Raw genomic sequence first — 17461 nt, 5'->3', positions numbered from 1 at the left:
TCCAAGGCATGGAACAATATGTTGTCAAGCTTCTCAAAAAATCTGTTCTTCCTCCCACAGACCATCAGTCCATCTACATTGGTGTGCCAGTGCCTCGCGGTTACCGTCGCAAACGCAGACGGAGACGTTCATCCATGTCAAGTCGTGATGCAGATGTAGATCGAAGACTTCGACATGATCATCACAGACATGAACACTACGAATGTGATGACAGAGACCGCTATGATCTGGAGGCGGGAGGCCTGGATCAAGCAGAACACAACTTGCCACCAGACATCAACAGAACCAGTGAGTGTTTTATCGGCTACAAAATAAGGATTCACATTAATTCCATTCACACATGCGTTATTTATAAACTGAGCTGGGTAGATTACTTGTGAATTCGAATCAGTTACAGATTACATATGACATGACGAAATATGGAATCAGTTATCTAATCTCTTACATTAGATAAACTTTAACTCTGAAATCTGGACTATACTAGATCTGCTAAGCTGCTTTGACGATCTACATAAAAGCGCTATATAAATAAACATGAATTGAATTGTGCATTTATGGTTTTGTAATTGGTTTATTTTGGATTACATTTAGATTACTTTTGTGAAAACCATTGTTTGATGTCCCGCATAGATGTAGTGTAACCTTGTGCTATTTTGACAGATACAAAGAAAAATATTTTCCATTCTTTATCACCAAGAAGTACCTCAACGGCTTCTTTTGAAAATGCAATGTATGGTCAGTATCACAATACTAACACTAATATACCTTGCTGATAGCGACACTGAATACACCACGAAACCAAATCGAAACCAAATCACATCTTATGATTTTGAGGTGTATTCTGAAAAACATTCAGCAAAAACAATCCATTTTGACATGCTACTTTGGCACGTACAAAGAAAGATATTTTTTTAAAGTGGTTTTTAAAGACCTATTGAGCAAAAAACACTTTTATAAGGGGTTTAAACACAGTTGTGTGCTAACAGTGTGTGAATATAACAAGTGTCTAATAGTAAAAAAATATTAATCTTACTTTTTATAATCACACTTAAACCTAATCGCAATTCTATTTTTGTACCCCTACCCCTTCCCCTTGGCCCTTGAAACAGAGTGTAAAGGGGGAGGGCTTCAAATTATACCCCTAAAAAATGGGACAGCATTACAACACCCTTACACGTCATCATACTATTGATATCAGCATTTAAAGGTCACTTTAAGCCAGGGGTCTCAAACTCAAATTAGCCAGGGTCCATTTTAGTGACTGACAAACAATATGAGGGCTGTTGTAACTTCCAGGGTGCGATGCTTATGTTCGCATTGGTGTGGCGACTGTACAGTAGGTGGCCTGCGGGCCAGCAGTTTGAGACCCCTGCTTTAAGCTGTATAGAAATGTCTTAAAAAATATGTAGTCAAATATTATTTACTGTCATCATATCAAAGACAAAATAAATCAGATATTAGAGATGAGTTATTAAAACTATTATGTTTAGAAATGTGTTGAAAAAATCTCTCCGTTAAACAGAAATTAGGGGAAAAAATAAATAGAGAGGATAATAATTCAGGGGATTTAATAACTCTGACTTCAACATACTCTAGGTACATCAGAGGCTTATATTACATCTTTTAAAAGGGACATAATATGTCATATTTAATACTTGAACCTTGCTTGTAGTAATCTTATGATTTTAAGTTGATTGTAAATGTATTTGAAACAATTTAATTTAGAGAAAAACAAATAAAAACATTATAGTACAACATGACATTCACAGCAATATAAAAACCAATGGTCACACTTCACTTTACAATAAGGTTCATTAGTTAATGTTAATTAATGCATTTACTAATGGGATTAAACAATGAACAATACATTTACTACTGTATTTGTTCATGTTAGTTAACGTTAGTTAATGAAAATACAGTAGTTCATTGTTAGTTCATGTTAACTCATGGTGCATTAACTAATGTTAACAAGCATAGACTTGGATGTTAATAATGCATTAGTAAATGTTCAATAATGATTAATAAATTCTGTACATGTGTTGTTCATGATAGTGGTTCAAATGAATGAATTAACCAATGAACCTTATTGTAAAGTGCTACCAAACCAATAGAAGTGCATATGACAGATTCAGTGACGAACATTAAATCAACATGTAAATGCAAAGAATCACAAACATATTTAAGCATTGGGTTTATTATGAACAAAATATAAACTTAAAAAAATTGGAGAGTCAATAAATTGTGAACAACTTACAGCCAATGTATAAATAATATTAATAAAACTGAAGTCTAATTGCAAGAATAAAAAAAAAAAAAACTCCAATTACATGTACTTGATTTTTGTAATCTGATTACTTAATGCAAATTACATGTAATCTACTACTACCAAACTTTGTTTGAAAAGCATGTCATGATTCACTTTTGCCATATGATTGAAAAGGATGATAAGATTTGATTTAAGAATATATAACATACTTTTTTAATGCCATTATGGTGACCCTAAAAACTAGTGGTGGGCATCCATTCAGATGTTCTTATTTAGCAAGCTCTATTGCTAATGCTATTAATATTTCTAAAAATGGTCAGTGGATTTTATTTAATGTTGTGCATGGGTACATTAAAGCAGAACCAACACATATGTGAAATAAATAGTCATTATGTGTATATATATATATATATATATATATATATATATATATATATATATATATATATATATATATATATATATATATATATATATATATATATATATATATATATAATATTAAAATGTTTTATCAAATATACATAAATATAAAAAAGTATGAATATATTCAGCCAAAAGCAGTGAATGTTTTTTTTTCTTTGTTGTTTGATTAATATTAACAGTATAAAAATACTATTAGACTGCTTTGACTTTAAGACCTAGTACGCAGAAAATGTCTCTGAACTGCCTTTAATTAGACATGTTAGACTCTTGACATGAAAACACAAAAAGATGGGCACTTTGACAAATAAGTGACCCTCTCTTTTTTAATGACTCTCCAAAAACGTCCTGCTCTTTCAAGTGTCTGTGTTTCCTTGCTAAACAAATATGTTTACATGTTATCATATCTTACTCAACCCTACTGTGATTTCCCACACTAAAACAGAATATAGAAATATAGATGACTTTTGATAATCAATATCCCCTCTACAAAAATAATCCATTGATAAATCTATTTATTTGTGATAATATAAAAAAAAAGTGAGACTCTATATCATACCAAATCGAGAGGTCTCTGCAGAGCAACATATCCAAGGAAATGTATCTTGAAGTGAGAATGCAAATGGAAGAGGACTATAGGGAGCAATACCACCATATATTTCTGTTTGCGTGTGTGAAATGGAGTTGCACTCAGTTTATGGGATTTATACCCCACATCCTCAATCTCAATATCATGCTGTGCCGAGAGTCGTCACTGCACAATAGAAGACCATGAAAAACAATTATGCTGATGCGTCTCTTAAAGCTTGAGAATAAACAGCCTACGCTGCATCAAAGTTTTGCATTCAGAAACAGTGAAAGAAACAAACATTCAGAGAAAATGCACTTTCATTTATTACTTTTATATGCTAGATTAGCACTCTAAAGATATGTGTGTTTGTGGAGCATAAAATTAATAGATTTTAAGTGAACTTCATACGGGCATTTAAGTGTTCTATGAGTTTTAAGTCTGTTCGATTTTTAATGACTTCTCCATAAAATATTATTAATTAAGTTTTACTTTTTCATACAATTCTATTATTAGGATATTTAATTAGATTTCAGTCATAGTTTTTAGCAGCTTTAGTATATTTCATATTTGGTATAGTACTATTTTGTTTTAGTATATATATATATAAATATATATATATATATATTTCAGCTGTCAATTGCCAGTAATGTATTATTATTATTTAGTAGTAATAGTAGTAGTCATCGTCATCGTAGTCGTATTATTATTATTATTAATATTATTAGTGGTAATCGTAGTCATTGTCATTGTCGTATTATTATTATTATTATTATTAGTAGTAGTAGTAGTAGTAGTAGTACTAGTCACAGTCTGCATCATAGTAGTAATAGTTGCATTTTTATTATTTTTATTTTAGTGGTAGTCGTTGTGGTAGTCATAGTTGTCGTCGTAGTATTATTATTTTTATTAGTAGTAGTAGTAGTAATGGTAGTCGTTGTTGTTGTCATATTATTATTATTATTATTATTATTTGTAGTAGTTGCCGTTGTCGTAGACGTATTATTATTATTATTATTATTATTATTAATACTAGAAGTAGTACTAATCGTAGTGTGCGTCGTTGTAGTAATAGTCTTATTATTATTATTAATAGTAATAATAATAATAATATTAAAGTCATTGTCATACTATTATTATTATTAGTCGTAGTAGTAGTGGTAGTCGTCATCGTAGTAGAAGTCTTATTATTATTTATATTATTAGTAGTCGTAGTTGTCATAGTCGTATTATTATTATTATTATTAGTTGTGGTAGTATTAGTCGTCGTAGCAGTTGTATTATTAGTTCTATTATTATTATTATTATTAGTATTAGTAGTAGTAGTAGTAGTAGTGGTGATCGTTGTAGTAGTAGTTGTATTACTATTATTAATATTTTTATTAGTTGTAGTTGTCATTGTCAAAGTCGTAGTAGTCTTATTATTACTATTATTATTATTATTATTATTATTAGTAGTAGTAGTAGTAGTTGTAGTAGTAGCAGTCATAGTATTTTTATTATTATTATTAGTGTTAGTAGTAGTCGTGGTAGCCATATAATTATTATTATTATTATTAGTAGTAGTAGTAGTTGTAGTATTACTATTATTATTATTATTATTATTAGTGGTATTGTTTTTATCATTATTATTAGTTTTTTAACAAGAACAATAATTCACTGATGATAAAAAATTGCCAGTAGATGATATGGTTCTATGTTTTATTATTGTAATTTCATTATTATTATAAGCTATTATTATCATTTTTCCCTATAACCTTTTTGATTTGCCATTTGAAATCCTCCATTCTAAAAACGATAGGAGATTCCTGAGGGAATCCACTGTAAATTAACCTTCCTGTCATGGCCATGCAGCTAAAAACATCCCACTGTTACACCTCTAAAGCCTGACATGAGCTAAAAAAGGCCATAACCTCTTTTACTGCTGACATGGAACTCGATGTTATTGATCTTTCCTGTCCTAACTTACAGCTGTGAGTAATTACACTTCACCTCTCTGCTGCTTCAGCAGACGTTCCGCCATCTGCAACAATAAATATTTAAAATTGTGTTGAAACCGAAGCAATGACAGATTCTTTTATTTCATATTGTGACGTTTATCCCAATATAATATGTTTTTGAAAATGTAGGTCATGGTTCATTTCTCTGGTCTTTGATATATAGGATGAGAGCATAAATAGAGGTAATACTTTATTCCAACTGTCCTCTTGAGATATTCAGATGACTACCATTTACTCTGGAACTACATGTCAGCTAACTCAGTGAAATGTTTAAGCTGGTCTTAACAGCACTCATCAATGTCAAAATGTTGACGCTTAAGTTTTTAATATTGAGTGTAAATGAAGATGGAGGCAGCTATATATTTAACATTTCTGACCTATTTGTGATGTAAATTTAAAATAATCAACAGTAATATCCTGTGATGGACTTTGATTAGATTATGCCATTGTGAAGGGAAAGTATTGAATATATCATTCAGGTGATTAAATAAATAATCATGACACGATTATTCAAAGCATGGAGTTTCAAAATGTTATGTACAAATTCACTCTTATTTATGTTTTAATATCCAAATATGTGTATGAATTATCATAAATATACATGATAAACAGCCGATTCCAATGTTATCACTCTATTGAATGGCTGTTATTAATGGTTATCAGCTGATAGATATAGGCCAGTAGGGGCCTTCTCCACCCACTTAACCCACTCAAAAGGCTGTTATCATCTATCCACATGGTTTATCAGCTATAGATCACATACGGCTGTGGATTGAAGTAAACGAGAATTATTTATATTATTTATTACATTTCCCATTTATTGTATTTTATTAACGTCTACCCCCCACCCCAACCCTAAACTCAACCGTCAGAGTAATGTAAGAACAGATCTGCATCTGGAGTCTTCTCATTTAGTATAGCTGATTAATCAAGTTGTTGGATGATAACAGCATTCTGAGCCAACCAACAGGCGCAGAAGGCTCCAATTGGCACATATCTATCAGCTCATAACCACTAAGAACGCCTATTCAACCGAGTGAGAACATTCAAATGCACCAAATGTATATACATACATATATGCATACTAGTATACAGTATATCATCCACCACATACCATATTTTACACATTTAATCTATGCAAATAATACAATAATTAATGTTCACTTTTACTTCAGATTTTATTGCTAAATGCATTAATGGTGTTTTTTATGTTTGGGTTTTATTCTTTAATTTATTTAGGCACCTTCATGTTACTGAATTATGATAACTGAAGTGTCTCAGTACAATTTGCATGTTTGCCTCTTGCCCTTTTATTAGAAGTCATATTTCTCTGTCAACATTATTCTCTGTTTAGTCAAAGTAACGGTTCATGCATAAAAGAAAATTATACTATAATTTACTCACCCTTAAGCCATCCATGATATAATTGCTTTTCTTCTTTTAGATGAGCATAATCAGAGTCATATTTTATGAGATCTTGTGCTTTTCTAGCTTTGTAATTGCAGTGTGTTTTTGAACCTCCAAAAAGCACATTCACCCATCATAAAAGTTAGCCATGAAACTCCAGTGGATTAATGAATGCCTTTAAAGTGAAGTATGTATTAATAGGAGGTAGTCTTTGTACATGCTTCCTTTTACACATGTAATAAACTGGAAGTTGACATTTTTAAAGGCACAACATGTAATTTTTGCTGCTACATGACATATTGAAAACAATAATTATGATGCCAGCATGTAATCATTGATCATGAAATCAGTCAGATAAGACTTGAATGAGGAAATGAATAAAAGTTTTGTAAACATTGTGATTTGATCATTTAAATATACACGAATTAACAACAGGCTAAATTACTGTGCATTGAGCTCTTTTTATTTGTCAAGCTAAATTGTGTCATAACACATTATATGGTCAAAATAATCATAGAAATACATTATCGTGTTAAAATATGATGCTATGTATCAGCTCAGTGGCATAACTTTGCATATCGCAGACAGCCTCATCAGCATCTTTATCATAAACAGGTATCCCAGAAACTCATCCATCTAATTAAACATCCACAGGATTGACATCAGTAGCTGGTATACGTTTGTTTTGATCTCACTACCTCTTGGATACTTAAGTTTTCAGCTTCTTTTGTCTTGAAAACTTTGTAAATTGCCCTTTTAAATGATGTTCATTTTTTATGTTTTATGAGTTATTTTTGGCAACACAAGCTGCAGCTAATGATAATGAAGGAGCTGCTTGCTAGACGCTACAATTAGTGTCTGCATTTATTCAATACTCAGATATTATTCCATGCCAAGGGTAAAACTAAAGATTTCTCTGAAGTTAAACATCGTTGAAAACTTTTGTGATAATGTCAGTAATGAGCAAAAGGTATAAGACTGCTTTGGTGTTTTTTTAGTAATGGAAAAAAAAATAGTGTAACGACTTTAAAGGTGTAGTTTACTCAAAAATGACCATTTATTTTCCATTTACTAACCCACAAGTGATTCCAAAACTTTTTATTGTTTTTGTTTTAAAGTCATAATATATAAGACATGCCACAACAGAAAGGACATATTCAACATATAAGGATATTCAAAATAATGTCATAAAGAAGCATGTTATCATTGGATTTTTTTTTTTTTATTAAACTCCACAGAATTGAGATTTGATCATTTAAATTGACACGAATGTAATTTATTTCCAATTTACAATTTTCTCACTTTCAAGTGGTTCCAAACCTTTATGAATTTTTTTTTGTCTGTTCTTTTAAAACACAGAAGACAATATCTTGAAAATGTAGCACGCCAGATGCTGATGAAGCGTCAAGCGTGAGTGTGTTACATGTTAGTCAGTGCAAAGATGTGAATAGAAGAATGAGCAAATAAAGTGCCGCGTATTGAGTAAATCGCTTGAGTTGGAAAACCTGAACTTCAGCTGACATTTGTGTCGCGTTAACCAATCAGGAGCCTTCTTTTGTAGGGATGTGATTATGATGTAATCCCTGTTGTTGGTGTCCCGAGGGAAAACCCTTTTGCCGACACCAGACAACAGTTCATCAAACTGGGCTCAGCTCAGTCGGAAGCACCGCTGAAAGCTTCCATCATAGTTTCTGGAGGATTTTAGTATAGTATAATATATTTCTGGAGGAGTTTATGAGCTCACAGAGCTATGAGCACCTCTGAAAGAATCTAGTGGACTCAGACACGGCTCCAAATGAATCAACGCTGTTTATCAGCCTTCATAAAGCACATAAACACAGCTATTCTCTCAATAAAATCCATGTTAGCCATTTAGCAACGAGGCTAAAATCACGGGGTGGACAGAAGCCCCGCATATTACACGAATCCTATTGTGAAGTGAATTTGACTTGCGAATGAAGCAGATTTGTCGTGTGAATAAAGTGAGTGAACTCAAAATGTTCAAGCGTCTATTTATGTGCAAATAGAGTGATTTATTTGCATGTTACTTGTCTGGTGTGAACACAGCAGAACGGCTTACGCCGTTTTGGGGCCCATCAGAATCCCGCCCATCTACACCCCAACACTCCTGATTTTCACTTTTTTCTGTAGACAACCCTTTTCCAGCTCTTCACTTTCGTATACGAAAGAATATTTGCACCAACCCACCCCTGCCCCCCCTGCTCTTCACTTTTGTCCATGACCCCTGCCCCGCCAGCTTTTCACTTTTGTCCACAGCAATCACCCACCCCCTTCCCCTGCTCCTTGACATCAACAAAATGTGGTCATGGGGCCCATACCGATGTGGTGAAAAATCGAGTCCGCTTAGGACCCCAATGAATCGTCTGCGTTGAATGCCTGATCAAAAGTGCTTTTTATATTCAATTCCCAGTCTTGAGATTTTAACAAGACTAATCATATTAGTAACAATATTATTGGTAACTACAAGTTAAAGACATACATAGTTAAAATAATTGAAACGTTTGTAAACATATAATGATTTCTTTTTGATATTTTATGTATTTATATTTAACATTATTTACATGAGTGGAAGCACGTTGCAGGCTAAAATAAAAGCACCAAAAAGCAATTGTCCATGCTTCAACACATGCCTTTAGTTGTATATCAGTATACAAAATACATAATTTAAAATAGTTTTGTCATTATAATGCTATTTTAAATTACATAAATTTAAAGGAAATTTTCGCATTTATATGTATATATACCATCAGGTGCTACAAACTATACCTATTACAACTCCAGTGAACCAATAGGATCACCCAGGGTAGGTGGTCCCAATTGTCAGGGGAGGACTCGATTTCTCATGACACCAGCCAGCGGCGCCGCTGCATGTAACATCCATAGTAGGAAAAATTAATAGTATAGAACAGGGGCGTTGCTAGGGTCGAAAGGGATAAGGGGCTTAGCCCCAAAGAAGTTGTATGTCTGATAATATGACAGTATGTCTGATAATATTTCACCTATGTCTGATAATATTTTATTTTTGAAGAAAGTCTTATTTGTTTTATTTCAGCTAGAATAAAAGCAGTTTTACATTTAAAAAAAAACATTTTAGGGTCAAAATTATCAGCCCCTTTAAGATATATTTTTTCCTATAGTCTACAGAACAAACCATCGCTATACAATAACTTGCCTAATTACCCTACCCTGCCTTTAAATGTCACTTTAAGCTATATAGAAGTGTCTTAAAAAATGTCTAGTCAAATATTATTTACTGTAATCATGGCAAAGATCAAATTAATCAGTTATTAGAGTTGAGTTATTAACACTAATATGATTAGAAATGTGCTAAAAAAAATCTTCTCTCCGTTAAACAGAATTTGGGGAAAAAAAATAAACGGGGGCTAATAATTCAGACCTCAACTGTGTGTGTTCTTCCAACCATTTAAGGTACTTTCATGAGAAAGTCAATTTAAATTTTGATGCTAACTGACAGCATGTTACATTAGAATATAGCTATACAATAAAAAGCTAGATGCATAAACTCACTGTGATTTAACTATTACAGAATCAGATGTGACTTGCTATATTCTATAAATATGCCTATCTATATCATATCTAGAAAACTAGTACAATTTACGTTTTTTTTGACTAACTCGCATGTATTTACATTGATATGATGCACATTTTACTGATTATAGTTATTTTATTTCACCAAAACTACACACATTTTATACTGTGAAAACAAATAAGCTTCATCAGTAGTTAAAACTATTCAGTTTCGCGAAAGAGTTGTAATATTACCTCATTAGCTTCAGCTTCTCAAAATAATGAATCAATGAAGTGCAGTGGCGGGATTTTTTAACACCATGTGACAACAGAGCCACTCCCACCTGCCGGTAGAAACAGGTACTGCTAAACAGCTGACGATTTAATTACCCGACACAAACGCTGCGTTAAGTGGAATGTTTGTGATGTATGTGGTAATTTTCAGTACTTAGATAACAAAAATAAATGTTATACAACATATTTTTATTTAAGTGCAACATATTCCAAGAGATCAGGGGCTTTTGACAATACATCAGGGGCTTAAGCCCCCAAAGCCCCCCTGCAACGCCACTGGTATAGAAGTCAATGGTTACAGGTTTCCAGCTTTCTTCAAAGTATCTTCTTTTTTTGTTAAACAAAAGAAAGAAAAAGCACATTTGGAACCATCTGAATAAATGATGACAGAATTTACAATTTGAGTGAACTACCCCCTAAATAAAGATTGAATTTTATTATGCAAATTCTCTCTCTCTCTCTCTCTCTCTCTCTCTCTCTCTCTCTCTCTCTCTCTCTCTCATATATATATATATATATATATATATATATATATATATATATATATATATATATATACAGTAAATATATAATTTGCATCTTGATGTCTTTATAGTGTCTGTTCTTCTCGTGTATTCTTGAGCCATGTTTTTGAGTCCCCAGGAAGCCTTAGCTCAAAACAATTAATAACGATCAAATTATAGTGGGAAATGAAATGTACCTAACAGGTGTTAAAGTTAAGAAATTTAAGCGAAGGAATGAAAACTGAAAAAAAAGACTCAGAAGTGGCCACATGCTCCTTGGCAGCACCTCAGACAAGTCCAGAAAAACAAGCACAGTGTGTATCCTGAGCTTCACAGATCACAGCTTTAGTGCTCCCCCAGAAAATGAATGAACAAAAGTTTACACTGTGCAGGTGTTCCTTCAGACGCAGACAGCCATCAAAACACGGAATCAAACACACACTGCGGGCTTCCTTGTTTCTTCTCCGGGTTTTGGCCGAATGCTTTCATTGTGTGTGGTGCTGCGTGCCGCAGCACCTTTTTATTTATCAGCTCATTCTGCTGTCTGACTGAGCCTGATCCAAGACGAGTTTTCAAACACTTCTCGTCTTATTCATCTCACAGTGTCCCCGGCGGCTGAGCGGCTGCGCTATATTTTGGGGGACGATGAGGAGACCATGCCCACACCCACTCTCTTTACTGAGATGGACACATTGCAGCATGAGGGAGACGAGCTGGAGTGGAGAGAATCAGCGAGGTATAAACACACACACACACACACACACACACACACACACACACACACACACACACACACACACACACACACACACACACACACCACACACACACACACACACACCACACACACACACACAACCACACCTATATAGACCATTTCAATGTAGTGATGCCATTGGTCAATTAACATTTCCGGCTTGTTGTTAAACTATTGACTGATAGTAAGACACTATTAATTAAGACAATATTAATTCTTTTACCACTGCACCATGACTTTATATTATATACAGTAGCCTACATTATTTACGTTAAGTGAAAATACAACGTCTAAGCAAAGTCAGATCTTACTGTCCTGATTAAACAATTAAAAATCTAGGCATGATCATATTTTATTTTGGTCAAATAAGCATAATCTAGAGGCCTTTGCCTTTCATAAAAGCCACTTTACCTTTCATAAAAGCCACTGAACACTGATCCACCAGAAGATTTGTTAATCTTCAAGTTATTATTTGTTGTTTCTAAAACTTGGAAAGGCAACAAGACTTTTGTCAGGTAGTGTATGAGTGTATATATTGGAAATGTACCAGCTCTGACAAATATTGGTATGCCAATTGTATGTTGATTTTTGGCTTTGTAGCACTTTCAAGACAATTGGTTAATTATCTGTCATTTAGATCTATTGTCGCTAAAACTAAAACCCTTTTAAAAGCCTTGTTGTTAATTTTGGTGGCCAGTTTCTAATGAAAGAATAAAAATATCCTAATCAGAATTCCTGAAGTTTAAACTAATACAAAATAATTAATTTTTCCTAAGTAAATTGTATATTTGCTTCTGTCTTTGGTTCTGTGTTTGCTGATAGATAGATAGATAGATAGATAGATAGATAGATAGATAGATAGATAGATAGATAGATAGATAGATAGATAGATAGATAGATAGATAGATAGATAGATAGATAGATGGATAGATGGATGAATGGATGGATGGATGGATGGATGGATGGATCAGAATCTTAAAGCTAATTTATAAATACAAATATAACATGATGAAAGCAACACATCTAACTTTTAGCTAACTAATTTTTTGTACAAATTCTTATCATAAAAAAAAAAAACATTTATGTAATCCTTTTTTTAGTCAAAATAGTCATCGTAAAAAATGTTTAATGAACATGAGATCCCTTTTTTGGCCTGTCATGTATTATATATTTAAAGAGCAGGGGAAAAATGCAGCTAAAGCTTGAGTTTTATTTTAAATGTTTTAAAATCTCACACTGTTTACATTGAATCAGATAATATAAGTGTATTTAAAATATTTAAAAATGTAGTTATATCGTTGGATATAATGCAACATTTTTTTCCGCCTAAGGCTGAATATCTGATGCAAATAAAATGTATTTTATGACCAAATTTTGGCCCATTTTTTTCACACATGTCATCTTAGAATAAACAGTGTCTGCATCTGAACAACATCAGAAACTTTGAGATCCTTTTTTCTCAGCTTGACTTCAACTGAGTGTGTGTGTGACTGTGTATGTCTGCAGGTGGGTGAAGTTTGAGGAAAAAGTTGAGGAGGGTGGAGAAAGATGGAGCAAACCACACGTTTCCACACTGTCCCTGCACAGCCTGTTTGAACTGCGGACATGCCTGCAGACCGGCACCGTGCTGCTGGACCTGGAGGGATACTCGCTCCCACAGATCGTCGGTAAGCTTCTGGACATAAAACAGAAATTGTCTAGCATACTGAAGTGTGCATTCGAATGTGTTTATTTTTATGATAATGCCTATTGTGTCATCCAGCTGAACATATAAAGGTAAACTAACTTTGCTTTTATTCCATGTAGATGACATCATCGATCGTCAGGTAGAGGAAGGGTTGATCGGTCCTGAATTGAGAGACAAAATCAGCTTTGTACTGCTGAGAAAGCACAGACACCAGACCAAAAAGCCCATCCATCGCTCCCTTGCGGATTTGGGCAAGTCTGGTTCAGGAGGCAGTGAGTGTTCAAATGTTTTTCTGTCTCTCCATCTGTATGCACACACATACACACACACACACGCCCACATCCACACCCACACACATATATATATATATATATATATATATATATATATATATATATATAAAGAACTAATCTATACCTCTGCAATGGAATTGTAGCAATCAGTTGTTCAGTATATTGGAACCCAGTTGACCCAATTCCTTGTTTGTCTTACAATGATGTTTCAAAAGTGGTCATTTTGTACTCAAGCCTTATGTTGTTCAATCTCTTGCAAAAAAGAAAGTTTATTATCAAAACCTTCAGGATGATCTTTTCCATACAATGGGAGCAAAGTAGATATCAGGCTCTGAAAAGGTTTTAGAAAAGAAGATTTTCAGAAAATAAAGTCTTTGGATTTGTCACACACGGATTGTATGGCTTCAGAGGTAATGTATTTGTCCTTTTTGACAGCCATTGCTTGTCATTCACTTTCGTTTTTTTTTTTTTTAGTAAAGACTGGAAAATAAACGTTGCTGGACATTGCACAAGTCAATGGCTATTCACACATCAAACTGTTAACCTTGGAAATGGCTTTTTTTACACCAAACCTTGTGTAAAATTAATCCTGGGTTATCTTACTTCATGGTTTACATTAGTCAAATAATGCCTGTTGTAAAATGTGAAGTATGATAAGGATTAACATTTTTTACCCAGCATAATTTACCCAGGATTAACAATTAACATTTTACACTCCTAAACTTTGGGTAAACAATTATTTGCATATTTGCAGTCAGCATCATTCGGTTTTATAGATTTGCATAAAACTTGCAGTATTTTCAAAATGTTAATTCAAACAAGTGAAGTTTTACAAACTAATTCGGGGGTCACACTAGAGTTTGAGCATGTGAAATTTTGTTGTACAGCCTGGCGAAAAGGGGTGGGATTAAACAAGATTATTAGACATGAAAAAAAGCTCCATATTTTAAATTTCTGTCCAGAGAGGTTATGTTCTGATCTTTGATTGGTCTCACGAGTGTGATTTTGCAGGTCAGTGTTCACCAAGCTTGAACTTTCCAGCGCAGCAAACTGTGAAACTTGTTGCACGAGCTTGCATTTACAGGCTAACGCATTGGCATGCGGATGAATGGAAGTCAATGGGGAGAAAAGTGCAGTGTGACCACAGTTTAATTTTGAGAGGAGCATGTGATATGATTGATCACTGGTCTTACATCTGTAATCAACAATAATTCAATCAGATTGATCCAAACCTACAATAAATAGGCCGATCAGTGTTGCCAACTTAGTGATTTTGTTGCTATATTTAGTGATTTTTCATTAGCGACCAACTTTCAAAAAAGCGACTCGTGACTTTTTTGGTAATTCTTGAGATTTTTATAGACTCTCATGTGTCCATACTATTCCGTTCCTTCTCTTCTCAACGAGTTGCGGGTGTTGCCGTCGGCCCTTCCCCCACCTCTGTGCACTCACAGGCGGCCCAGTCTTTGTACAGCAATCTCTCTCACCTGAAGCCTGACAGCAGATCAGCCCTCTGTATAATGACAGCAAATGATTTAGCACTGTGAGTGTGAGGTATTTTCCTTGTACAGTCAAAACGATCTGTTTCTCCTTTGTTTTAAATTTAACAGTTTAATTTGACTGTGTTTCCTTTTCTTGTTCACAACTAGAGAGATTTTAGTAACCGTTTTGGAGCTTGTCTGAGTTTATTACATGTGAGAGATTACTTCAAATACGCTACACATCTATATTGATATACTGTATTTAAACAGTAATACATTTAAATAAAAATTGAATTGACATGCATACATAAAGCATAGTGCAAATATAAATACCCCTTTATAAACCATAGGCTGTTAAACAAACAGAAACTGTTGGAGGTGATGACGTCAGTAATATGCAAATTGACCTATGACGTAATCTAGCAACATTTAGCTACTTTTCGGGCAGAGCTAAGCGCCTTTTCATTGAAAATAGTTGGCAACACTGAGACCAATTTCGCCTTACTGCCTTATCTTCGTTTTAGAAAAAATCCCCTCTTCCACCACATCTCCTCCTTTACCTCCGTTTACCAGGGGGAGCTCTCGAGACCTACCTTACCTGATCTTGGACCCCCTTATATGCTTATTGACCAGAAGGAATTATCTTCGAGCTCAGGGTTCACTCCCAGGACAGCCTGTCAAACCTGCTAATACCTTTTTTTTTATTTAAGTTTCATGAAATATTCATTTTTTGAATTACATGATATCTGTTTTGCAATATGTAAAGAGAGTTTTGGCAAAATTAAATTCCCATTTAGCGTAATTCAATTCTCAATTTATTAATTTGTGTAGTTTAGTTAGTAGAGTAAATTCAGATGGAGATTGGACTAATGCTGCAAATGATTTGTTTATATAAACCTGTTATGCATCTTCACATATATTACCAACAGTCCTAAACTGTTAACAAATTTAGTAAATTACACAGTATTTAACTATAATATAAAATGTATTTTACTGTAGGACAGTTATGCAGTATGTTACTGTATTTTAAAATTGCATTGCGAATATTACTGTATATTTTACAGTTAACATACACTCAAATAAATATACAGCAAGACAAATGGTGCTGTAAATGGTATTACAGTATTTTTGCTCAAGTTTTGCTGCCAGACAGTTACTGTAGATTCTACAGGAAATTGCTAACAGTGTAAGCTTATCCTGAATGGACCTTTTGGACTATAAAGGTGGAAATAAAATGTCTCATTATTCCAGCCAATGCGTTATGCTCACAATTTTTTTTACCCTTAGATGCTTAAACAACTGTACACAACTCACATTGTTTACGTAAGTGCTCAGCAGATAACAATATGAGATACTCAGTTTTACCACAGTTCATTAGCATATAATTATTAGAAAAACAAGATTAATAGTTAATTTATAAAGTCACTTTTATTTGATTTTATTTGACTTTATTTGACTTATAAATGATTTTACATCTATTATTTATTGTATGTATTTTGTTAGAATATAGCTTTAAAATTCCAATCCTTTCCCATACAAAATCAGGAGGTGGAGATTAATGTTGAAAGGGTTGGTAATTTATTAGGTAAAATTTATAATTCGATTAGGGCCCTGGTTCGTACAAATATGTCCTATTAGTTACATGAGGCGCTCTGCGTGTGTTCCTTGGGACTAGAGACCCATTTTGTAATCACAGAAAAGAAGGCGGGTTATCTTCCTTTCAGCTTTTTTTCCACTGTCCCCTGTCCTGCACAGAAGAACTGAACAGTTTAATGCACATGCTTTGAGGCTTCCATAGGCCCCAATATGTTTTCATAAATGGTTACACAGGAATTTAGAAGCGAGAGAAAACACGCTATTTCTATTGTTTCTGCTGCCTCTTTCTTGTACAAGACAGCTCCCTCTACAAAATGCTTCATTAGTATGCAACACATATCCTACTCCAAGAACAGTTTTGGTTAACATATTATTTGGCAGAGCATACAAAATATTTTCAATACAGAGTAAAGAATGACTGTACTGCTAATGATTTAACATAACTTTATACACAACATATTTCTAATAAAGAATAAAGGATAATTCTATTCTATTCTTTTGTTTCCTCACAGTTTTTAATAATTTTTTATTATTGTTTTTTTTGCATTCATCTATGTGGTCTTTTACTGCTGCACAGTTTATGTCTGTAAATTGCATTGAGATGCTACTTTTAAAGGCGCTATATACAAATAAAGTT

The 17461-nt window shown here is 33.5% G+C and overlaps 1 protein-coding gene across 3 annotated transcripts in view; it reads left to right on the top strand.

Moving 5' to 3' along the window:
- Window positions 1-17461, top strand: part of slc4a5a (solute carrier family 4 member 5a) — a 72532-nt gene that overhangs the window by 18108 nt on the left and 36963 nt on the right. For all 3 annotated transcript variants that reach the window (XM_087253534.1, XM_087253535.1, XM_087253533.1), the window contains exons 3-6: window positions 61-288; window positions 11614-11746; window positions 13274-13434; window positions 13574-13726. In XM_087253534.1, the coding sequence (XP_087109660.1) occupies window positions 61-288; window positions 11614-11746; window positions 13274-13434; window positions 13574-13726 (675 nt within the window). The remainder of the gene's footprint in view (window positions 1-60; window positions 289-11613; window positions 11747-13273; window positions 13435-13573; window positions 13727-17461) is intronic.

This window comes from Danio rerio, chromosome 5 (assembly GCF_052040795.2).
Source record: "Danio rerio strain M-AB ecotype USA chromosome 5, GRCz13ab, whole genome shotgun sequence".
NCBI lineage: Eukaryota > Metazoa > Chordata > Actinopteri > Cypriniformes > Danionidae > Danio > Danio rerio.
This window is presented reverse-complemented; position numbering and strand designations above follow the sequence as displayed.